The 26359-nt window shown below is 43.1% G+C and overlaps 1 protein-coding gene across 1 annotated transcript in view; it reads right to left on the bottom strand.

Annotated features, from left to right (window-relative positions):
- grin2da (glutamate receptor, ionotropic, N-methyl D-aspartate 2D, a) overlaps positions 1 to 26359 on the bottom strand; it is a 568510-nt gene that overhangs the window by 125262 nt on the left and 416889 nt on the right. The window contains exon 10 of the mRNA XM_034160100.1: positions 15398 to 15551. Coding sequence (XP_034015991.1) covers positions 15398 to 15551 — 154 coding nt within the window. The remainder of the gene's footprint in view (positions 1 to 15397; positions 15552 to 26359) is intronic.

The following is a 26359-nucleotide window of genomic DNA, read 5'->3' as shown; positions in this document are numbered from 1 at the left end:
TTATGGGACACATAATGTCCCATATGTGTCGTGTGTTGGTTTAAAGATAAATGTGCTTTTGTAAAATATTCCATTTTTATTTGTAAAAACAGGCATTTTTACGGAGCCCTGGAAGTGTCATCGCAATTGCATGTTTTAAAACTTTTATGATGTTGTAAAACGTGCACTCAATATTAATAAGTAAGTAAGTAAATTTATTTATATAGTGCCTTTCACAGACATAAGGCCATGTACACACGTTGTCGGGTATTTGTAAAACCGAATATCTTACCCTTTCAGTTTGGGGAAAAAAACTTCATCCACACTGTTGTGTGTTGGGGGTGTGTGGCTGGACATTCTGGTGTTCTTTTCTTTTCTTTGCTCTCCAGGTGGTATGAAAACTGATTTGTCTGTGGAGAAGGTGCTGGCAGAAGAGTCCTTCACCCTCATCAACGTTATGTGCAGCACCAGTGGATGGTGCTCACATGCAACCTTAAAGACTTTCAGCTGAAGCAGATAATTAGATGGCGTTCTGCATTTAAGCCATGTGTGATTCAAGCAGAATTGCCGGGAACTCGACCTTGTGATGTTCGTTTGTGAGACGCTGAGGACCGCGCCTGGGTTTGACACATCGTGCCTGTGAAGCAGGAAGGGTGAGGGACACATGCTGTCAGCACACATCAGAGGTGATTAATTGTTTGACTACTTGTTGATAGTAACTTGGTATTTTGTTACGCAGTATATTTGAATTGTGATGAGAATTGTGCAGCTCGCTTCTCACTGCTGTGGCGTGCGGACAACTGATCCTCCACCTGTTGTGAGAAGCTGCTCATTTACATAAAGCTTAAATACAGACCTGAATGTGTTGCTGATAGTGTGTGCCTTTTGAAGGATATTGCTTGTAACTGCTGACTTACCTCACCTCTTCTATCCTTCGCAGAGAGTCGGTTTGTCGTGTCCACCTGGGGGGTGTTTGGCGGTAAAAGTGAGTCCAGAAGCGCCGGGCTTTGATCCTTTTAGGTGCTGGAGAGCGTGCCAGCCTTCACTCCACCAGACTGACGCATCTTTAGTTCATTCACTTTGTTATGCACCAGAGGGTGAAAAGAATAAATTGTTTTGTTATTGGAACCGCTTTCTGGTTATTTTAGCGCTGGGTTCCGTCAGACGCAGGTCCACTCCTCAACCCGCGTCGACACATAACAGTAGTTCCCGGCCATTCCAAAATGGACCCAGCGGCAGAGGCGGTTCCTTTCGCCGAAAGAGTTCAAGAACACTTGGAGAAAATATGGGAGCAATTACAGCATCTCGCAAACCAAATTAAACAAACAGACGCCCGTGTTACGGAGCTTGCAGCGCAAGCCGTTCTGCTTCCTGCTGCTCCAGCTGCAGCACCATCGATACCGGTGCAGACAACTCCGTCACCCAGAGATTCGGCGTCCGAACCGATTATTTGTCATCCGGAGCCTTATGCGGGAGACGTTGAAGCTTGTGCTTCGTTTTTGATGCAATGTTCTCTGATTTTTGCTCAGCGACCGGCTTCCTTCTCTTCTGATGGGAGCCGTGTTTCATATGTGACAAATTTGCTCCGAGGTGACGCCTTAGCTTGGGTCACAGCGTTGTGGAGTAACAACTCGCCATTGTTAGGATCCTTTAAGGATTTCTCCCGGGAGTTCCGACTGGTTTTTGACCATCCGGTGAAAACGAATACCGTTGCCCAACGGTTGCTGAATCTCAGGCAGGGGAGGCGGAGTGCGGCGGAGTATTCCGTGGACTTCCGGATTTTTTCTGCTCAGTCAGGTTGGAACGCCGCAGCTTTACGAGGAGTGTTTGTTGATGGGTTAAATGAGTCATTAAAAGACGAGCTGGCAGTCCGTGACGAGCCAAACGATTTAGATGAGCTAATATCGTTGGTGATTCGTCTAGATGATCGGATGAAGGAGCGTGGACGCGAGAGAGGGCGGCCATCAGAGCGGGTTTTTTCGTCTCGGGGCTTTCCCCGACACAGATCTGGGCCGCCTCTTCTTCGCCCCACTGAGGCTCCTCCGACGGGACCTCTGGCTCCTCTTGCAGACGAGCCCATGCAGCTCGGACGAGCAGAGACCACTGTATTGCCCCGACATATAAGCGTCAAGAAAAATAATGGTGACGTATCTCCAGGTGTTCTGGGACAGGCGAAATAACACACAAAAAAAAAACAACAAAAAAAAAACTTGTAGGGGCTAATGTTTTGTTTCTTTGAATAGGGGTTATAATTTGTTTGGGGAGTCAGAGGCGTGTCTGGTGGAGTGAACGTTAGGCGGTTAGAAGTCCGTCTGGGCTCACTTGATCGTTATTTTTTTATGTGTATTTAGGTATTTTCTGTTTGGGTTTTGGGGTTGTTTTGTTTTGTTGTTTTTTATTTCCCTACATCCCTAACCCCAACCTCACTTGCCCCAAGACCGTTCGTCTTGTGGGTTGTGGGGTGGTGCAGGTTGGTCACGCTGAGCGTTCTCAGAAGACCTCTGCACCTAGGGGGGGGTTGTTAGGGGCGTTTTTCTTGGTTTGGTTAGGGCCCGGTTCCACTCCAGCCTCGGTGAGCCTTTGTACCGTTCGTCATTGGTGTTGCCGGGGTGTGGTGCAGCGGGAACATACCTCAGTCGGAGGGGTGGGCCGATCTGTTGCCGTTCGCCATTTCGGTAGTTCCACCCCTCCCGAGAGGCTGGGGTATGGTGGAGTTGGGGCACCGGACGTATTTCCGGTTTTCCGCTGCGCCTTGAAGTTGGGGCTGGTTTAGTTTTTCCTGTTCCCTTCCCCGGCTTAATGTTTTGTGCCGTTCGCCAAAATTGAGCCGCCGAGGGGCTCTGGGAGGGACCTGGGGTCTTTCGGGGTGCCGGGGAAGGTAACAGGGTTTAACGGTTGTTTTATTTGCCCCCGGGGTTGTTTACGGTAGTCCTCCGGGGGTTGGACTTTGATTTTGTTTTGTTTCCTTCCGGGTTCCACCTCCAGGGTTGATGGGACGGTCCTCTGGGGGGGAATTGGCTTGTGGGGCCGACTAGCCAGGTGTGGCTGGGTCTGGGGTTCCGGGGTTGTGGGGAGGGTGCCTCCTGGGGTTTGATGGTACGGTCCTCTGGGGGGCGCCGTTTGCTCCATGTGTACCTGGGGACCTTTGTGGGATTCCGGTTCTGGCTATTCCTCCTGGAACCAACGGTAAAGGCCTTCTGGGGGGGGTTGGGCTCTGCAGGTCGTTCTGGGGGGGGTTGTTTGTTATTTTTCTTTTATGCATTTATGTTTGTATTGTGTTTGTGGGGCTGTGTTGGGTTTTTGCGTTTGGGAGTTTTTCTTTTCTTCCTGGGGTTGGATGGGACGGTTCCCTGGGGAGGTTTTGGGTGGGTTTTATGTTTTTTCTTGTGTGTTGGATTGTACTGGGGACTGTTTTGGGGTTTTTGTTGATGCCAGCCGGCCTTCCAGCTGCGGTGCCCTGTCCTGCTGTCTGTGGTGGACCTTGGGAGCGTTGTGCTGTCTGCTTCCTGATGAGGACCCCGGAGGGAGGTGCTGTTCTCGGGCCTGGTCTGTTCAGTCGCCGGGAGGCTTCCCGTTAAAGGGGGGGGTACTGTTGTGTGTTGGGGGGGTGTGGCTGGACATTTTGGTGTTCTTTTCTTTTCTTTGCTCTCCAGGTGGTATGAAAACTGATTTGTCTGTGGAGAAGGTGCTGGCAGAAGAGTCCTTCACCCTCATCAACGTTATGTGCAGCACCTGTGGATGGTGCTCACATGCAACCTTAAAGACTTTCAGCTGAAGCAGATAATTAGATGGCGTTCTGCATTTAAGCCATGTGTGATTCAAGCAGAATTGCCGGGAACTCGACCTTGTGATGTTCGTTTGTGAGACGCTGAGGACCGCGCCTGGGTTTGACACATCGTGCCTGTGAAGCAGGAAGGGTGAGGGACACATGCTGTCAGCACACATCAGAGGTGATTAATTGTTTGACTACTTGTTGATAGTAACTTGGTATTTTGTTACGCAGTATATTTGAATTGTGATGTGAATTTGGAGCGCCTTGGGGCAACTGTTTGTTGTGATTTGGCGCTATACAAGAAAAAAGTTGATTGATTGATTGATTGATTGATGAGAATTGTGCAGCTCGCTTCTCACTGCTGTGGCGTGCGGACAACTGATCCTCCACCTGTTGTGAGAAGCTGCTCATTTACATAAAGCTTAAATATAGACCTGAATGTGTTGCTGATAGTGTATGCCTTTTGAAGGATATTGCTTGTAACTGCTGACTTACCTCACCTCTTCTATCCTTCGCAGAGAGTCGGTTTGTCGTGTCCACCTGGGGGGTGTTTGGCGGTAAAAGTGAGTCCAGAAGCGCCGGGCTTTGATCCTTTTAGGCGCTGGAGAGCGTGCCAACCTTCACTCCACCAGACTGACGCATCTTTAGTTCATTCACTTTGATATACACCGGAGGGTGGAAAGAATAAATTGTTTTGTTATTGGAACCGCTTTCTGGTTATTTTAGCGCTGGGTTCCGTCAGACGCAGGTCCTCTCCTCAACCCGCGTCGACACATAACACACACTACGTCGTTAAAAAAAAATCCATCCACATCGAACCGTATAAATGTGTTGTAATTAGTCTGCCAAACCTTTGGGTGGCAGTACTGATTAAAATTCTATCCAATCAGGAGCCTTATTCTCTTGTCGTCACTTCCACAAAAACTAAAAACATGGTGCCAACCTCGTTCGTGTGGACCGATAAGGAGTCGGAATTACTTCTAACCGTAGTTTTAGAATACAAAGTTAACATATATGCACACAAAAAGCGCCTGGACAATGGACAATACCAACACTTTGAGAGCAGCCATGTACCCAGACGTTTAATACTGCCATGAACACTCCTGGCCAGTAGATGGCAGTAGCAGCCTTGAAAAAATGTCAAAAAAATTCCAGATAATCCGTGTCTGCTACATTTAAGATGCGTGGAATTTAACAAACGCAAATACACTAACGTCTATAAACCCAGAGAATATATTCACGAGAGTTTTAGGCACTAGAGTTTAATGCTGTTTTCTGTGGACCCTGAACAGAGTGTCTGAAATGCATTTGTCCTCCTGTCGTGAACGTCTGAGATTACCTTATGCTACCCATAATGCATTGCTGCCTGGCACAGCATATGCTCACAAAACCTTAACAATTAGCACATTACTTTAAAACGAAAACATATATCTGATATTTTCATTTTATAAACTTCAGACATGACAATAATTTTAAATAACTTGTCTAAAATGAGTGGTTAAAATTTGAACCATAAGTTAAACATGTATGCCTCTGGATGACTTGGTGACATTGCGATTATATTTGTATGGTGTTAAAGGAAATGACTTTTTTTTATTGGTCACCAGTTCTCCTTTGCTTACAGACAATAGAGTGGTTTCTGATTGCAGAGGGTAGAACAACATGCTTATTAGGAAACTTTTAACAGGTAAGTCTCAACAGCTTTAACAGTTTTAAAAATGTTTTTCGCTGTTCAGCTTAGTTTAGTACGTTAGTCTAAAAATTATCGGACGGTAATTCATCGGAAGATAATTAGTCTGATGATGGTTTTTAAATTTATCTAAAAAGATAATCCGATAATGAAAACATTATCTTCGTTAATTATCTGTTATCGGATTATCGGAAGTGTGCCCACCACTGTCCCTACCTAGCTGACCTGGTTGAGCCCTACATCCTGGTTCGGGCCTTGCGTTCGCAGGGTGCAGGAGTGCTGTACGTTCCTAGGGTGAATAAAAAGTCTGCGGGTCACAGAGCCTTTTCTTATCATGCCCCGGCTCTGTGGAATGATCTCCCTGCGGCAGTCGGACTCTGTGGAGCTTTTTAAGTCTAGATTGAAGACCTACCTTTTTTCCCTGTTTTATTATATTGTGTGTTTTTTTATGTTTTTAATCTTTTATTGTGCTTTTTAATCTTTAAATTCATTTTGTTCTGTTTTTCAAGCTGTGTTGTGTGAAGTGCCTTGAGGTGACCCCGTCGTGAATTGGCGCTATATAAATTAATAAATTTGATGTGATTTTGATTTAATTTGACTCCAGGTGGGCTGCCATGGGCGTTTTACAAAGGAGTGGCTTCCATCTGGCCACTCTACCATACAGGCCTGATTGGTGGATTGCCGCAGAGATGGTTGTCTTTCTGGAATGCTGGAGCTCAGACAGAGTGACAATCAGGTTCTTGGTCACCTCCCTGAGTAAGGCCCTTCTCCCCCGATCACTCAGTTCAGACAGGCGCCCAGCTCAAGGAAGTGTCCTGGTGGATCCGAATTTCTTCCCTTTACAGATGATGGAGGCCACTGTGCTCATTGGAACCTTCAATGCAGCAGCATAGCTGTGAATACTTATGTACATGTGATTTATTAGTCCTTTAATTTTCATTTAATACATTTGCAAAAATATCCAAAATACTTTTTCCACATTGTCATGATGGCACACGTTTCGGAGTGCCAGGGGACAAGTTGGGACATGCCCAGCTCTCCACAATTTCTCTTATACTCACTTGACTGGTAAGCACTGAAAGCCGAGATAGGCATGTCCCAACTTGTCTTTTAACACTCCAAAACGGAGGTGTTCCTTTGTCACGCTCCATCAACAAATCGGTCGTGACGCGCGAAGCCTCCGCGCAGCTTTCCATGACAGAATCTCTTGTTAAAAGTGAAATCTGCCGGAAAATGGCTGATGTCCAGCTCTTGTGATAACCAGAGAAATTGCACACGATGGTCCCGGCTCCACACAGCCATCCGTTTAGAAATGATATGGTGTTTTCTGCCTCTCGATGGCGGCTTGGAGCGCGGTGCCGAGCGCCATTGTGGGCCGTCCTTAAAGCTGTAGTAACACTCCTTATTCTCTGTGAAGCCCGTAAAATTTTCACCGAAAGCCAGATAAATTTTTCGAATGGTTTCCAGCTGCCTGTCTCTAACAGTTTCTGAAAAAATTCTGATGTAAAAAAAAAGCCCAAATCATTCCGCCATTTCCTGGCAATGAAACAACGACGAGAGGGGTGGAGCAGTGCTCACTCAAAGCCTGCCCACAGGCGAATGACGCAACCGACAGGTGTGGAAAAACTCACGCATGCGCACGAAGGTTCAAGCTTGGCTGATGTAAAAACATATGAATCAAATCCATATAGTTTTTGAAAAAATAAAAAGGTACGATACTTTTCTCACAGACCTCGTATTTATTTACTCAAGGCCAAAATATGGCCATCAAGTATTGCGAAGGTTTGCGTCCATCTGTCTGTCTGTCTGTGCTCAGCACTATCCAGTCCTATTTCTGCCAGGGTCTTCAAATTCACAGGGAACATTCTTGGGACACAGACTTTGAGTAAGTTCAAAGATCACTAACCTTGACCTATTCTAAGGGGTCAAAAGGACACATTGTTTCAACACACTTTTTCATTGACTGCATGCTCATACGGCCGATGGCACTTCAGCAGTTGTATATTTTTATTTATATACATTTCCGAAGGAGGGTATGTTCATTTGTTTGTCTGTTGGTTTGTTTCTTTTTTGTCCTGGATCAACTGCTTAGGGCCCTGTCCCACTGGGGAGAGGAGTAATTGTGCATGAATTGAGTATACAAATTACGGGCGTTCGTTGTCGTCCGCAACAAAAATGGCCAAAAATGACAAATGTCCCAGTATGAATTACGGATATATTAATAATATATAGTGAATATATGATGAACAATCACGGTTATATAGCGCATGTAGTGAGGAAACTGATCCGACACACTGAGATTATCACGGTAGTATTACGGGTGTATTATGAGTGCATCGCGCACGTGTTGCGCGTGCACAGCATCTGCATTGTGGTCACAAAATAAGTGCACTTGGGCAGTCGCCATCACTATTCACATCAACAATACAGCCTCTGGAGCATTTGCTGGACTTTACAAGGTGATCACAGAGTTACTGTTCATGTTGTCATGCGAGGGTTAACTGTTCATGAGTTTGGGCAGCTTGTCCAGAATTTCTCGGATAGTCACACGACTGAAAAGCCACCGAAAGCCGTTTGAATCTTCTGAATGGTTGACGAGCTGGGCATGTTACATCATGTCCTGTGAGGCTTCATCACGAAGGCGCTGTTGCTGTGCCATCAGCTTCGTGCCAACGAATTTCGCCATCACTCTTTTCATGGCAAAATCTTCTTTCACAGTGGAATGTGCCGAAAAAGTGCTGATGTCCACCTCTTCCGCAATTTCTCGGATAATCACATGACGGTCCCACATCACCACAGAGTTCACTTTGGAAATGATCTGGTCATTTCAGCTTGTTGATGCCGCCCAGAGTGCGGCGCGCTCTCCACCGTTGTGCAGATGTCTTTAAACCGGTTGTACCGCTCCTTAATCTGTGTGATGCCCAGAGGATCGTCACCGAAAGCCGTCTGAATAATCCGAATGGTTTCCACCTGGCTATTGCCCAGTTTGTGGCAAAATTTGATGCAGTCGCGCTGCTCCAGTCGTTCCGCCATTTCCTTGCAAAGAAAAAACGACGAGAGACTACACCCATCCTCACACAAAGGCTGCTTACAAGCAAATGACGCAACCGACAGGCGTGAAAAAACTCACGCATGCACACGAAGGTTCAAGGTTGGCTCATGCAAGCACACGTGATTCAAATCTATCAGGTTTTTGAAATAAAAATAAAAAGGTTGGATACTTTTCTAACAGACCTAACAGATGGAGTATGTAAGGCGGATGTTATCCGCATCCAGATTTTTGAACAGCTCAAAACTCCTGGCTGCGGACATGTGTGCGTCTGCGGATGATCACGGACGTGTTCGGATGACGGCCGACTCTTACAGGCATGTTACACGGATATTACGGATGCTTGGCGAATATGGGCCAATTTTGTGCGGAATCCATACGCAAATCCTCCTAAACGCCAGTGGAACAGGGCCCTTAATTGGATCTGCTCCAAAATTTAAGAAATTTTTCCCTTCATTTCCTACCCTTCGACCAAGTTTCACAATAATCAGTTCAGTAGTTTTTTCTGGAATCCTATTAATCAATGAACGGACCAACCAACAAATCAGACAACATCCATGGCAGTGGTAATAAAAATAATACATAAATACTAAATAAATACATAAATACATTTTTTAAAATGTGGTGTGGTAAAAACAACAGCAAAAATGTAAATAAATGGAAAAGTATATTATTTGCTGCTTAAAAAAATCTTTGAAGTAAATTACCTCAAAGAATAAAACAGTCTGCAGTTTGTCCGACAGTCATAATATGTCCCACAGTCATAGTCTGTCCCACAGTCATAGTTTGTCCAACAGTCACAATTTGTCCCACAGTCATAGTTTGTCCCAAAGTCATAATTTGTCCAACAGTCATAGTTTGTCCAACAGTCATAGTTTGTCCAACAGTCATAATTTGTCACACAGTCATAGTTTGTCCCACAGTCATAGTCTGTCCCACAGTCATAATTTGTCCAACAGTCACAATTTGTCCCACAGTCATAATTTGTCCCACAGTCATAGTCTGTCCCACAGTCATAATTTGTCCAACAGTCACAATTTGTCCCACAGTCATAATTTGTCCCACAGTCATAGTCGGTCACACAGTCATAGTCGGTCACACAGTCATAATTTGTCCCACAGTCATAGTCTGTCACACAATCATAGTCTGTCCCACAATCATAGTCTGTCCGACAGTCATAATTTGTCCGACAGTCATAATTTGTCCCACAGTCATAGTTTGTCCCACAGTCATAATTTGTCCCACAGTCATAATTTGTCCCACAGTCATAGTCTGTCCCACAGTCATAATTTGTCCTACAGTCATAGCCTGTCCCACAGTTATAGTTTGTCCCAAAGTCATATTTTGACCCACAGTCATAGTCTGTCCCACAGTCATAATTTGTCCCACAGCCATAATTTGTCCAACAGTCATAGTTTGTCCCGCAGTCATAATTTGTCCCGCAGTCATAATTTGTCCCACAGTCATAATTCGTCCCACAGTCATAATTTGTCCCACAGTCATAGTCTATCCCAGAGTCATAATTTGTCCCACAGTCTTAATTTGTCCCACAGTCATAATTTGTCCTACAGTCATTGCCTGTCCCAAGTCATATTTTGACCCGCAGTCATACTTTGTCCCACAGTCATAGTCTATCCCAGTCATAATTTGTCCCACAGTCTTAATTTGTCCCACAGTCATAATTTGTCCCACAGTCATAGTCTGTCCCACAGTCATAACTTGTCCCACAGTCATAGTCTATCCCAGAGTCATAATTTGTCCCACAGTCATAGTCTGTCCCACAGTCATAATTTGTCCTACAGTCATTGCCTGTCCCACAGTCATAGTTTGTCCCAACATCATATTTTGACCCACAGTCATAATTTGTCCCACAGTCATAGTCTATCCCAGTCATAATTTGTCCCACAGTCATAATTGGTCCCACAGTCATAATTTGTCCCGCAGTCATAATTTGTCCCGCAGTCATAGTTTGTCCCACAGTCATAATTTGTCCCACAGTCATAGTCTGTCCCAGAGTCATAATCTGTCCCACAGTCATAGCCTGTCCCACAGTCATAGTTTGTTCCACAGTCATAGTTTGTTCCACAGTCATAGCCTGTCCCACAGTCATAGTTTGTCCCACAGTCATAGCCTGTCCCACAGTCATAGCCTGTCCCACAGTCATAGTTTGTCCCACAGTCATATTTTGACCCACAGTCATAATTTGTCCCACAGCCATAGTCTGTCCCACAGTCATAGTCTGTCCCACAGTCATAGCCTGTCCCACAGTCATAGCCTGTCCCCCAGTCATAGTTTGTCCCACAGTCATATTTTGTCCCACAGTCATAGTCTGTCCCAAAGTCATAATTTGTCCCAAAGTCATAATTTGTCCCACAGTCATAGTCTATCCCAGTCATAATTTGTCCCACAGTCATAATTGGTCCCACAGTCATAATTTGTCCCGCAGTCATAATTTGTCCCGCAGTCATAGTTTGTCCCACAGTCATAATTTGTCCCACAGTCATAGTCTGTCCCAGAGTCATAATCTGTCCCACAGTCATAGCCTGTCCCACAGTCATAGTTTGTTCCACAGTCATAGTTTGTTCCACAGTCATAGCCTGTCCCACAGTCATAGTTTGTCCCACAGTCATAGCCTGTCCCACAGTCATAGCCTGTCCCACAGTCATAGTTTGTCCCACAGTCATATTTTGACCCACAGTCATAATTTGTCCCACAGCCATAGTCTGTCCCACAGTCATAGTCTGTCCCACAGTCATAGCCTGTCCCACAGTCATAGCCTGTCCCCCAGTCATAGTTTGTCCCACAGTCATAGTTTGTTCCACAGTCATAGCCTGTCCCACAGTCATAGTTTGTTCCACAGTCAGTCTGTCCCACAGTCATAATTTGTCCCACAGTCATAGCCTGTCCCACAGTCATAGCCTGTCCCACAGTCATAGCCTGTCCCACAGTCATAGTTTGTCCCACAGTCATATTTTGACCCACAGTCATAATTTGTCCCACAGCCATAGTCTGTCCCACAGTCATAGTCTGTCCCACAGTCATAGCCTGTCCCCCAGTCATAGTTTGTCCCACAGTCATATTTTGTCCCACAGTCATAGTCTGTCCCAAAGTCATAATTTGTCCCAGAGTCATAGTCTGTCCCACAGTCATAGTTTGTTCCAAAGTCATATTTTGTCCGACAGTCATAATTTGTCCTGCAATCACAATTTGTCCCATAGTCATAGCCTGTCCCACAGTCACAATTTGTCCCACATTCATAGCCTGTCCCACAGTCAGTTTGTCATAATTGGTCCCACAGTCATAATTTGTCCCACAGTCATAGTCTGTCCCACAGTCATAATTTGTCCTACAGTCATAGCCTGTCCCACATTTATAGTTTGTCCCACAGTCATAGTCTGTCCCACAGTCATAGTCTGTCCCACAGTCATAATTTGTCCCACAGCCATAATTTGTCCAACAGTCATAGTCTGTCCCACAGTCATAATTTGTCCCACAGTCATAGTCTGTCCCGCAGTCATAATTTGTCCCGCAGTCATAATTCGTCCCACAGTCATAAGTCGCCCCACAGTCATAATTTGTCCTACAGTCATTGCCTGTCCCAAGTCATAGTTTGTCCCAAAGTCATATTTTGACCCGCAGTCATACTTTGTCCCACAGTCATAGTCTATCCCAGTCATAATTTGTCCCACAGTCTTAATTTGTCCCACAGTCATAATTTGTCCCACAGTCATAGTCTGTCCCACAGTCATAGTCTATCCCAGAGTCATAATTTGTCCCACAGTCATTGCCTGTCCCACAGTCATAGTCTGTCCTACAGTCATTGCCTGTCCCACAGTCATAGTTTGTCCCAACATCATATTTTGACCCGCAGTCATAATTTGTCCCACAGTCATAGTCTATCCCAGTCATAATTTGTCCCACAGTCATAATTGGTCCCGCAGTCATAGTTTGTCCCACAGTCATAATTTGTCCCACAGTCATAGTCTGTCCCAGAGTCATAATTTGTCCCACAGTCAGTCTGTCCCACAGTCATAATTTGTCCCACAGTCATAGTTTGTCCCAAAGTCATATTTTGACCCACAGTCATAGTTTGTCTCACAGTCATATTTTGTCCCACAGCCATAGTCTGTCCCACAGTCATAGCCTGTCCCACAGTCATAGCCTGTCCCACAGTCATATTTTGTCCCACAGTCATAGTCTGTCCCACAGTCATAATTTGTCTCCCAGTCATAGTCTGTCCCACAGTCATAGTTTGTCCCAAAGTCATATTTTGTCCGACAGTCATAATTTGTCCTGCAATCATAATTTGTCCCATAGTCATAGCCTGTCCCACAGTCACAATTTGTCCCACATTCATAGCCTGTCCCACAGTCAGTTTGTCCCACAGTCATAATTGGTCCCACAGTCATAATTTGTCCCACAGTCATAGTCTGTCCCACTGTCATAATTTGTCCCACATTCATAGCCTGTCCCACAGTCATAGTGTGTCCCACAGTCATAGTTTGTCCCACAGTAATAATTTGTCCCACAGTCATAGTTTGTCCCACAGTCATAGTCTGTCCCACAGTCATAGTTTGTCCCACAGTCATAATTTGTCCCACAGTCATAGTCTGTCCCAGAGTCATAATTTGTCCCACAGTCATAGTCTGTCCCAGAGTCATAATTTGTCCCACAGTCAGTCTGTCCCACAGTCATAATTTGTCCCACAGTCATAGTTTGTCCCAAAGTCATATTTTGACCCACAGTCATAGTTTGTCTCACAGTCATATTTTGTCCCACAGCCATAGTCTGTCCCACAGTCATAGCCTGTCCCACAGTCATAGCCTGTCCCACAGTCATATTTTGTCCCACAGTCATAGTCTGTCCCACAGTCATAATTTGTCTCCCAGTCATAGTCTGTCCCACAGTCATAGTTTGTCCCAAAGTCATATTTTGTCCGACAGTCATAATTTGTCCTGCAATCATAATTTGTCCCATAGTCATAGCCTGTCCCACAGTCACAATTTGTCCCACATTCATAGCCTGTCCCACAGTCAGTTTGTCCCACAGTCATAATTGGTCCCACAGTCATAATTTGTCCCACAGTCATAGTCTGTCCCACTGTCATAATTTGTCCCACATTCATAGCCTGTCCCACAGTCATAGTTTGTCCCACAGTCATAGTTTGTCCCACAGTAATAATTTGTCCCACAGTCATAGTTTGTCCCACAGTCATAGTCTGTCCCACAGTCATAGTTTGTCCCACAGTCATAATTTGTCCCACAGTCATAGTCTGTCCCAGAGTCATAATTTGTCCCACAGTCAGTCTGTCCCACAGTCATAATTTGTCCCACAGTCATAGTTTGTCCCAAAGTCATATTTTGACCCACAGTCATAGTTTGTGTCACAGTCATATTTTGTCCCACAGCCATAGTCTGTCCCACAGTCATAGCCTGTCCCACAGTCATAGCCTGTCCCACAGTCATATTTTGTCCCACAGTCATAGTCTGTCCCACAGTCATAATTTGTCTCCCAGTCATAGTCTGTCCCACAGTCATAGTTTGTCCCAAAGTCATATTTTGTCCGACAGTCATAATTTGTCCTGCAATCATAATTTGTCCCATAGTCATAGCCTGTCCCACAGTCACAATTTGTCCCACATTCATAGCCTGTCCCACAGTCAGTTTGTCCCACAGTCATAATTGGTCCCACAGTCATAATTTGTCCCACAGTCATAGTCTGTCCCACTGTCATAATTTGTCCCACATTCATAGCCTGTCCCACAGTCATAGTTTGTCCCACAGTAATAATTTGTCCCACAGTCATAGTCTGTCCCACAGTCATAGTTTGTCCCACAGTCATAGTCTGTCCCACAGTCATAGTTTGTCCCACAGTCATAATTTCTCCCACAGTCATAGTCTGTCCCACAGTCATAATTTGTCTCACAGTCATAGTTTGTACCACAGTCATAATTTGTCCCACATTCATAGCCTGTCCCACAGTCATAGTTTGTCCCACAGTCATAATTGGTCCCACTGTCATAATTTGTCCCACAGTCATATTCTGTCCCACTGTCATAATTTGTCCCACAGTAATAATTTGTCCCACAGTCATAGTCTGTCCCACAGTCATAGTTTGTCCCACGGCCATAATTTGTCCCACAGTCATAATTTGTCCCACAGTCATAGTTTGTCCCTCAGTCATAATTTGTCCCACAGTCATAGTTTGTCCCACAGTCATAATTTGTCTCACAGTCATAGTTTGTCCCACAGTCATAATTTGTCCCACATTCATAGTTTGTCCCATCCTAGCCCTAAAACAACCCCACAGCTTATGTGTGCACATTACGACCTATACTTAAAATGATAGTTAGCAAAGCGACCTCTAGTGGCTATGTAAAAACATATGCAGCACAAAAAACAAACAAACAAACAAACAAAAAAACAAACAAACAAACCCTTTTTATTATGGTGCATTTGTTTTGTTACAAGAAAGTTCTGGGTTCAAAGCACCCATGTATTTTATTATTTTATATTTTGTGCTGGGTTGCACTTTCTTTGCTGACATACATTTAGGAAACACTCCGATGGATCATATCTGAGCGAAAACGACTTAAATCGCTGCATGAATGGTGGACTTGTTGGCAGAAAAACCCAAATTGACTTCTTCAATTAGTGGCCTAGCTGCAATTACATTACCTGACCACTAGGAGGAGGAATATTGCAATTAAAAGTTCAGTTAAGGCCTTCTAGATCATTTTTTGTGCCTCAAACAATTAGGGAGAAGCTGGATATCAAACATCAAAAACTAAATGTGTGAAAACCTAATTTTACCGGAGCCTGAATTTGTTAATTTATTTAATGACAGCCATTTTTTATTCGTAATGTGTGAACGTCATTAGTGAAAACAAGTGAGAGCAAAAACTCACCGAGGAAAGCTGAAGGCGATACCGTGCCGTTGCTACGGGAAACCATGACGCTGATGCCTGTCTCAACAAATGGAACGGAGAAATCCACGACCTCTGACCTTTCCTCGTTAATGGTGAGCGAGCCGATGGCCATGTCGGCCCTGTTGGACACCACCTGAAAGACAGTTTGAGATTCCGAGTCAACAATAGTTAGAGTTTTTAAGTGGATATATGTTTTTCCAGACTAGACTTCAAGCGCTTAATGTAATTGTGATGTGAAGAGTTCAAATCCCCGTATATGTTGAACTCTTCTTCTTCTGCTCCATCCTTTTATTTAATTGATGTAAAACATTCTAATACTTCTGAGCTCTGACCCCTGATACAAAGCCGCGCCGGGAGACTCAGCTGCACATAAAAGCTCCAAAAGCACACAAAGAAGTGAAGGAGCTCTTTGAAAAGAAAAATCCAAGGTTTTACAAAAACACTTCAGAGTGGAGTGGATGTAAATCTGAGCTCACTTCTGTGCTGGGATTTGTTCTTCTTCAGTAAATGAGACTCTGGTGCCCAGAAGGTGCCAAAGTGAAGAGAATTCAGAGCAGAGAAATGAGCAGAAGTTCAGCTGAGGAGGAGCTGAACCAGATGTTCATTCAGCTCAACTCCTGAGCTGGATCCAGTTGTCTACTCCGCCAATCACCACATGGCACCAGACCCATAAAGGACAGAAAATTCCCAGATCCGCTTTGTCTTCTGTGTTTTGAGCTTGTAGATTTATTGTGGTGTTTCTGCACTACTCCCAAACATCAGCTGCACCCGGCAACCCCGCGAAAATACAACCTGACACACCACAAACAGTGACAAACAGCAACAGACTTAGGCTTTGCTGGAAAAACAGACCGAGGATCTGCCGGCCACCAGGCAAAGGATTTACCGGACAACTGAAGCTAGGCTTTGCTGGTCACAAGACCTAGGGTTTGATGGCCACCAGTGTTAGGTTTTTCGGGCCAACTCACCTAGGATTTGCTCATTGCTTACTCTTGGCCAAATGAGGCCTACAGGGGACCTTAGTGCAGCAGGTAATTGAAAGAATCCTTCAAATAGTATCTGACCATTTAATAGAATCAATAAATGGAATAGTTTTGACTGTGTTGAATGTCTGATCTCCAAAGTGAAGGTCAAACAATGTCAACATCCATTGGATTCTATGACATGTGACACGTTACCCTGTAATGTGATAACTAAGCATGATACATGGTCCAAACTATTCCTTCCTCAGCCAATAATTTGCAACACTTTGTACCAAAATTGGAGCAATTTTAACTTTTGACCCCTGTACAAACTGAAACTGACCTTTGTTGCTGTCTTTACCTCATAACTATGTGGTGTAGTTTTCAATATGATTGGAGCATCTTTTAATTTTGAGACCTGGGGAACTCTTCAACTGACACCTGCATGGCCGCCGATTGGAAATTCAGATGCCCAATTGATTTTTTCATAACAGGAATGTCTAAGGAGTATTTCTGCCAAATTTGATGCTTGTATCACCATTTGCAGGAATCTGCACAAACTGTAGAAATTCAGGACCATGGCATATGGAGGAAAACTAGGGACTATTCCATATTTATACCATGGTCAGAGAGAATTCCATGTCTAACTGGTGTGCATTATTTTTGTATATACACACACGTCGTTCGGCGAGTTACGTCACTGTTATAATCGCTCCGCTCTGGTTGTCACCATAGCAACGCGCAAATCAGTTGGCGCAGATCAGCTGTGTTTTGACAGGTGAATGACAGAAAGCCGATAAAACATGGATTTCAAAGTGATTTTTAAAATATTTTTGGCCAAAATAAAACATTTGAGGAATGGAAAGAGGAGGAGAGCAGATGAGAAGAACAGCAAAAGCAACGGCGTAAAGATTTAACATCGGACGAACTGGACAAGATTGAAGACGGGAAAGAACGGTTCTATATTTGCGGGCTCTGCATCAAAACAGCGAGCGTAGTTTCTGGACCTGTTGCCAGTTGGTCGCAGCTCCATACAGCACAGACGAGGCCGGTGTGAGTGGCCCGCTGTGGCGTGAGCCCGCACACTCAGTAAGCGCATCGGAGGCTGGTATAAAATAGTCCCAAATACTTAACGCATCTTTATCAAGTTCTGTTAACGTAAATAAATATTTGTGTGTTAGCGCACTGTGTGGGACCATGGTATAAGCGGATTAAACAACGAGAAGCCGTGCATTATACGGTTTGAATGCACTTCGCGGAGTAACACCACTCCGCTTTGCATCGTGGTGTTTTAGACTCCACGTCGTGCATTCAAACCGTATAATGCAAGGCTTCTCATTGTTTAATCCTTATATATATATATATATATATATATATATATATATATATATATATATATATATATATATATATATATATATATATATATATATATACACGAGGTCTGTTAGAAAAGTATCAGACCTTTTCATTTTTTGCAAAAACCTGATGGATTTGAATCACGTGTGCTTGCATGAGCAAACCTTGAACCTTCCTGCGCATGCATGAATTTTTTCACGCCTGTCGATTGTGTCATTTGCTGGCAAGCAGCCTTTGCGTGAGGACGTGTGTTGTGCTCTCGTTGAATTTTCAATACAAGGAAAAAGACGGAATGACTGGACCAGCGCCGCATCACATTTTGCCAGAAACTGGGCGACAGCCAGGTGGAAACCATTCGGAAGATTCAGACGGCTTTCGGTGACGATCCTCTGGGCATCACACAGATTAACGAGTGGTACAACCAGTTTAAAGACATCTGCACAACGGTGGAGAGCGAGCCGCGCTCTGGCCAGCCATCAACACACTGAAATGATCAGATCATTTCCAAAGTGAACGCTGTGGTGATGTGGGACTGTTGTGTGACTATCCGAGAAATTGCGGAAGAGGTGGACATCAGCACTTTTTCAGCACATTCCACTGTGACAGAAGATTTGGCCACGAAAAGAGTGGCGGTGAAATTCATGCCGAAGCTGACGACGGAGCAGAAGCGCCTCTGTGTTGAAGTCTCACAGGACATGCTGTGACATGCCCACCTGTTCCACAATTTCTCGGATAGTCACATGACTGAAAAGTCACCGAAAGCCATCTGAATCATCCGAATGGTTTCCACCTGGCTGTCACCCAGTTTCTGGCAAAATTTGATGCGGCGCTGCTCCACCCGTTCCGCCATGTTCTTTGCAATGAAAATCCGACGAGAGCATAACACATGTCCTCACACAAAGGCTGCTTACCAGCAACTCACACAATCGACAGGTGTGGAAAAAATTCACGCATGCGCATGAAGGTTCAAGTTTGGCTCATGCAAGCACACGTGATTCAAATCCATCAGGTTTTTGCAAAAAATGAAAAGGTCCAATACTTTTCTAACAGACGTCATATATATATATATATATATATATATATATATATATACGCAACAAAAATATAAACGCAACACTTTTGGTTTTGCTCCCATTTTGTATGAGATGAACTCAAAGATCTAAAACTTTTTCCACATACACAATATCACCGTTTCCCTCAAATATTGTTCACAAACCAGCCTAAATCTGTGATAATGAGCACTTCTCCTTTGCTGAGATAATCCATCCCACCTCACAGGTGTGCCATACCAAGATGCTGATTAGACACCATGATTAGTGCACAGGTGTGCCTTAGACTGCCCACAATAAAAGGCCACTCTGAAAGGTGCAGTTTTATCACACAGCACAATGCCACAGATGTCACAAGATTTGAGGGAGCGTGCAATTGGCATGCTGACAGCAGGAATGTCAACCAGAGCTGTTGCTCGTGTATTGAATGTTCATTTCTCTACCATAACCAGTCTCCAAAGGCGTTTCAGAGAATTTGGCAGTACATCCAACCAGCCTCACAACCGCAGACCACGTGTAACCACACCAGCCCAGGACCTCCACATCCAGCATGTTCACCTCCAAGATCGTCTGAGACCAGCCACTCGGACAGCTGTTGAAACAATCGGTTTGCATAACCAAAGAATTTCTGCACAAACTGTCAGAAACCGTCTCAGGGAAGCTCATCTGCATGCTCGTCGTCCTCATCGGGGTCTCGACCTGACTCCAGTTCGTCATCGTAACCAACTTGAGTGGGCAAATGCTCACATTCGCTGGTGTTTGGCACGTTGGAGAGGTGTTCTCTTCACGGATGATGCGAAGGAGATGTGTTGCACTGCATGAGGCAAATGGTGGTCACACCAGATACTGACTGGTATCCCCCCCAATAAACAAAACTGCACCTTTCAGAGTGGCCTTTTATTGTGGGCAGTCTAAGGCACACCTGTGCACTAATCATGGTGTCTAATCAGCATCTTGATATGGCACACCTGTGAGGTGGGATGGATTATCTCAGCAAAGGAGAAGTGCTCAATATCACAGATTTAGACTGGTTTGTGCACAGTATTTGAGGGAAATGGTGATATTGTGTATGTGGAAAAAGTTTTAGATCGTTGAGTTAATCTCATACAAAATGGGAGCAAAACCAAAAGTGTTGCGTTTATATTTTTGTATATATATATATATATATATATATATATATATATATACACACACACACACCGGCATTGTAGTCACATCAGGATCAACAGATTTGTCCAATTTAAATTCTAGTCCATGTATTTGAAGTGTATTTGAATTTTGACTTCTGAAAATTTTACTTTAGAATTTTTTTTTAACTGATTCTGACTGTGCATTTTATTTATGATTCAACAGAGATAGTGATAAAACTCCTTTTGCTCGCTGTCCGCCATGACAAACCCAAAGCAAATATGGCGCTGACATGTACCATCTACAAACCGCATGTGTAATAATTTGATTCGCCTGTCTGATGCCAGTTCAACCAACTTCATTAAGCGAGCCCCGGCAGGATGATCTTCTCAGCGGAAACAACAGATGACGTGACAGCGTGCCCGTCTCCTCCCTCTGCTTCTCCAGCAGCGCACTAATCTCTCTGACAGCATCCCGCCATATTCCCACATCCAATCCGCTCTCGCTGGGTTCCATTTTAAAGGATTTTCAGCAGGATAAAAAAGAATTCCGCGTTAGCCCTCGAGTCAAAGCCCCGTTTTGTAAACAACAAAAGAAAGAGGAAGAAAAATGAAATGCAGCAAAAAAGGAAAATTAAAAACAGAGTCATGATATCTTTTTGACATGCAACACAAAAAGGTGTTTACTACAAAATGTTCAACTCCCAGAGGAGAAGCAAACAGCATCCTGCCTCCAGGAACAAATGAAGATGCGTTCCTGGAAACTTGCATTTAATCTTTCAGTCGTCCTAATGTTTGTGTTTATTTAGTGGTAGAGCTGGATGCTTTCATTGAAGCTCCTTTTTAATAAACCCTCAATTTCAATCCAGCCTGTTCATGAAAGAAACATTAAAAACAGAAAAATACAAAGAAAAAAATGCAACTAGTTTCAGACAAACAGCAATTGCATGAAAAGACAAAAGCAAGTTCAACAGTTTAATCAAAGTTCAAAACGGCAGGAGCACTCAGAGAGAGTGCTTATCCAGTCTTTGTGATGTCATAAAGCAGTAATATTAAGGATATAAATAATACCTACTCACAATGATTTTCAAAGTTAAAAAGGAAAAAAAAATGCATATTTAATGTTAATATTCAATCAACTCTTTCTGATAAAAAAAATTCAGACCACAAACCAACAAACAAAGAAACAAACAGACCAGACAGTCATGTAAACTTTTCTCCACCTCTGTTTGTTGGTCGAGACACTCAGGAACGTTTGACGTTTTTCTCACTGGGATCTGTTTTTCATTGCATTGTTCTCATTTGTGGATGATGATGAGAACAAAATTTAAAACTAAAAGTTAAAAAAATAAATAGATAAATAAAAAATGGAAAAAACGACATGCCTGACCAAACAGTGGTGGAGATGGGCGTGGCTATCAGATTGTTGGAGTCAGAATGTGACCAAATTTGTCAGATGATCGTTTTTGAAGTGAATTCCTCTTTTCGACAATTTAAACGTGTCAGGTGACATGTGCAAATCATTAAATTCATAACAAGAGAAATTGGAAATTTCTGACATCCACCAAGGGTTGAGTAGGACTCAAAATAAAAAAAAAAATATGTGATTTACATCGTTACACAGACTTTACCTGGATCCGGATTCCACAACATAGTGCAATAACTGCATCCTGATCCAGAATGGTCCGACTGGTCAAGATGTTGCAATCTGATACTTAATTCACGAGCTGTAAAAAAGTAAATAGTATCTTCCTGATCTTGGTTTTACATCGTGATGTTGTATGTTTCTGCTGCAGAAGTTGCATATTGATCCGGATCACTCAAAACATCCAACACTAACAGACTGTCTGTGTACAATAGTCACATGTGATTTAAATTTTGTCAAGATCCAGCAAGCAGATTTGAGATGATCCTCGAAATGGTGGAAATTTATGAAATGATCCAGAATCAGGATTGTGATCCCTATCCACTCCAAAATTTAATGGAGTCTTCCATGACCTAATATCTATCTGTGGTGAAAATTTCATCTCAATTTGTGAAGTACTGTAGTTTTGATGTAACCCTTCAAAGCATAAAGTGAAATCTTGATCCACAATCCGGAATCCGGATCCAGATCACCTCCAAAATTTAATGGCATCCTCCTTGGCCTAATATCTACAGTAGTGTTCAGAATAATAGTAGTGCTATGTGACTAAAAAGATTAATTCAGGTTTTGAGTATATTTCTTATTGTTACATGGGAAACAAGGTACCAGTAGATTCAGTAGATTCTCACAAATCCAACAAGACCAAGCATTCATGATATGCACACTCTATGAAATTGGGATAATTGGCTATGAAATTGGGATATTAGTAAAAAAAAAGTAGAAAAAGGGGTGTTCACAATAATAGTAGCATCTGCTGTTGATGCTACAAACTCAAAACTATTATGTTCAAACTGCTTTTTTTTTAGCAATCCTGTGACTCACTAAACTAGTATTTAGTTGTATAACCACAGTTTTTCATGATTTCTTCACATCTGCAAGGCATTAATTTTGTTGGTTTGGAACCAAGAATTTGCTTGTTTACTAGTGTGCTTGGGGTCATTGTCTTGTTGAAACACCCATTTCAAGGGCATGTCATCTTCAGCATAAGGCAACATGACTTCTTCAAGTATTTTGACATATCCAAACTGATCCATGATACCTGGTATGCGATATATAGGCCCAACACCATAGTGGGAGAAACATGCCCATATCATGATGCTTGCACCACCATGCTTCACTGTCTTCACTGTGAACTGTGGCTTAAATTCAGAGTTTGGGGGTCGTCTCACAAACTGTCTGCGGCCCTTGGACCCAAAAAGAACAATTTTACTCTCATCAGTCCACAAAATATTCCTACATTTCTCTTTAGGCCAGTTGATGTGTTCTTTGGCAAACTGTAACCTCTTCTGCACATCTTTTATTTAACAGAGGGACTTTGCGGGGGATTCTTGCAAATAAATTAGCTTCACACAGGCGTCTTCTAACTGTCACAGCACTTACAGGTAACTCCAGACTGTCTTTGATCATCCTGTAGCTGATCAATGGGTGAGCCTTTGCCATTCTGGTTATTCTTCTATTCGTTTTGATGATTGTTTTCCATTTTCTTCTATGTGTCTGTGTTTTTTTTTTTTTTTGTCCATTTTAAAGCATTGGAGATCATTGTAGATGAACAGCCTATAATTTTTTGCACCTGCGTATAAGTTTTCCCCTCTCCAATCAACTTTTTAATCAAACTACGCTGTTCTTCTGAACAATGTCTTGAACGTCCCATTTTCCTCAGGCTTTCAAAGAGAAAAGCATGTTCAACAGGTGCTGACTTCATCCTTAAATAGGGGACACCTGATTCACACCTGTTTGTTCCACAAAATTGACAAACTCACTGACTGAAGGCCACGCTACTATTATTGTGTACACCCCCCTTTTCTACTTTTTTTACTAATAGCCCAATTTCATATCCTTAAGAGTGTGCATATCATGAATGCTTGGTCTTGTTGGATTTGTGAGAATCTACTGAATCTACTGGTACCTTGTTTCCCATGTAACAATAAGAAATATACTCTAAACCTGGATTAATCTTTTTATTCACATAGCACTACTATTATTCTGAACACTACTGTATCTGTGGTGAAAATTTAGTCAAAATCCGTACAGTAGTTTTGATGTAATCCTGCTAACAATCAGACAGACAGGCAAATAAATAAACTCTGATGATTTTATTATGTCCTTAGAGGATGTAAAAAGACTGAATTCTGACTCTGTCCACTTAAGATTGTTACCTAAATAAGTATTAAGAACAGTCAAAAAGTTTGGATCACCACTGGAGTATGCAAAAGAGAAAGTGCTAACAAGAGGAAGTCACTCCACAATTGAAGTGATATACACAACTAATCCTAAAAGCTAGAGAACACAGAGAATCAACAATATTATCATTCTAGTGACAAGGGACACTGGCAACAAGAGACAAGAGACAACACAAATCTAATCTAATGCTACTAAGTATAATATACCGCAAAACCAATTCCATAAGATTGGAACTTGTCCACACAAACAAACACACTAGAACATGAACATGCACAGATGTAGATGAACAAAGTATCTCAGAGTCTCCTTACCATGAGCGTGAAAGGATTAACTCCACAAATACTGTATATCAGGGAACACTGCAGCTTGATTGACCACATCTATGCTGTGGCTGCTGCTGCTGTTGAGTCACTGTGGTACAATGTTCCTGGCCACTGGCCGGTGAGGCCTGCCCTCTGGTATTGAAAACAGTAGCCCTCTGGTGTTTAAGCTGTATACATTATCTGTGCTGTACTGAGCCAATTATGTAAGTTTTCACACAGTATTACCATTATATTGTTCAGCATTTGTGATGAAAAAATACACAAGAGTCATCCACATGCCATCAAGGAATGAATATAATGATATTGTGATTTTAAATCCACAGGAGATGTTTGGCAACAGGCCAGTATAAGTAAGATTGACAAATACATGCATTTGTAGGCCTGACTGTGCAGCAGAGACATGGGGAAAAATTGGTTTTGTTATCAATTTCTTTTGGTGAATAAGCTTCTAAAACGTATGAAAACAGCAGGCGCCATGTTGTTTCATGCATATTAGGGATGAAGGAGAAAAGATACAGCATGCAAATAAGAAACTATGAACTCAGGAGTTCAAACAACACAAAGATAAGAGTTTTAATTGCCTTTCTTGAGCAAAAACAAGCAAACTTTGGGAAAATGTAAAAAAAACTGGGTGGCTATTTTATTTTATACAAATTAGGCAGTGAAGAAGTAGAGATACAGGGGGAGGTGATGGTCTAGTGGTTAAGCTGTTGGGCTTGAGTCCAAAAGATCCTTGGTTCAAATCCCAGCCTGAGTGTAAAATTACTAAGGGCCCTTGGGCAAGGTCCTTAATTCCCTAGTTGCTCCCAGTGTGTAGTGAATGCTTTGCATGGCAGCACCCTGTCTTCGGTGTGAATGTGATGCATTATTGTAAAGCGTTTTTAGTATCTGATGCAGATGAAAAAGCACTATATAAATGCAGTCCATTTAGATACTGCATGCTAACAACAATATTTGAATTCTGCAGGTCAAATACATAAGAACAGAACATTTATTGCTGTTTCAAATGCAAATACAAGCAAACTTGTGGGAAATTTTACAAAATAGGTGGCCATTTTGTTTTATGCAAATTAGAAGGTGAAAGAGTAAAGATACAGCATGCCAACAGCAATTTCTGAACCCAGCAGGTCAAAATACAGACGTGTACGAGTGAGCGCTGTCTGACTCTTTGCACTCTGCAGTGATAGACATGTACATGATTGTTTTCACCTTTTTGTGAGATGTGTTGTGGACACATGATGCTGCAAGTTGACTACGAGTCTCCAACAATGTACAAATAAATGAACGTTCCAGTTGTATATTCAAATAACGATCAAATATTATGGTCTATCTAGAGTTTTTTTCACCATTTTTGAAATGGAAGCAGGAGGCTTCTTAGATGGTGTATAGTTGGATTTTTGGCTGTCATTCATTCTTTCATTTTCTGATGCTTATCTGGGTACAAGTCATAGTAGCAGCAGACCAAGCAGCTCAACCCACACTTCCCCATCCATGACCAGTCCTGTACCACTTCCTGGGGCATTCTGAGGCATTCCCAAGCCAGCTGGGATATGTATTCCCACCTGGCTCTTCCGTGGGGCCTCCTCAGAGTTGGTCATGCATGGAAGACCTCCCTAGGGAGACGACCAGATGTGCCCGAACCACCTCAGAAATCTCCTTTTTATGCAAAGAAGCAGTGGCTCTACCCTGAATCAGATAGTTGAGTGTCTGTCTAGGAGAGTGAGCCCAGATACCCGAGGGTTCTTTCAGTCATTATCCAAAGTTCATGACCATAGGTGACGATAGGAGCCTAAATCGACTGGTAAGTCAAGAAATGTTGCCTTGTAGCTCAGCTCCATCTTCACCACAAGAGTCCAGTACAGCGTCCATAAAAGTAGAAAAAGGGGTGTTCACAATAATAGCAGCATCTGCTGTTGAGGCTGGCACATTGGATCCATTTCAATCAGGGTACAAAGCATTTCACAGCACTGAGTCTGCACTTTTAAAGGGTTTTAATGATCTTCTTTAACAACTGATTCTGGCAGTTCAGCCATTTTAGTGCTTTTAGACCTCACTGCAGCTTTTGACACAGTTGACCACGCAATTCTTTTAGACCGCCTGAGAGACTGTGTGGGTGTCAGGGGGACTGTTCTGGAGTGGTTTAGGTCGTACCTGTCGGAGAGGTCTTTCTCCGTCAGGTTGGGGGACTCCACCTCATCTTCAGCCCCTCTTCATTGTGAAGTCCCCCAGGGTTCTATCCTGGGGCCCATCATTTTTGCTCTTTATCTCCTCCCACTCAGAGAGATTTTTAAAAAA

This window comes from Thalassophryne amazonica, chromosome 20, assembly GCF_902500255.1.
Source record: "Thalassophryne amazonica chromosome 20, fThaAma1.1, whole genome shotgun sequence".
Classification (NCBI taxonomy): Eukaryota; Metazoa; Chordata; class Actinopteri; order Batrachoidiformes; family Batrachoididae; genus Thalassophryne; species Thalassophryne amazonica.
The sequence above is the reverse complement of the archived record's forward strand: the minus strand, read 5'-3'. Positions and strand labels throughout refer to the sequence as shown.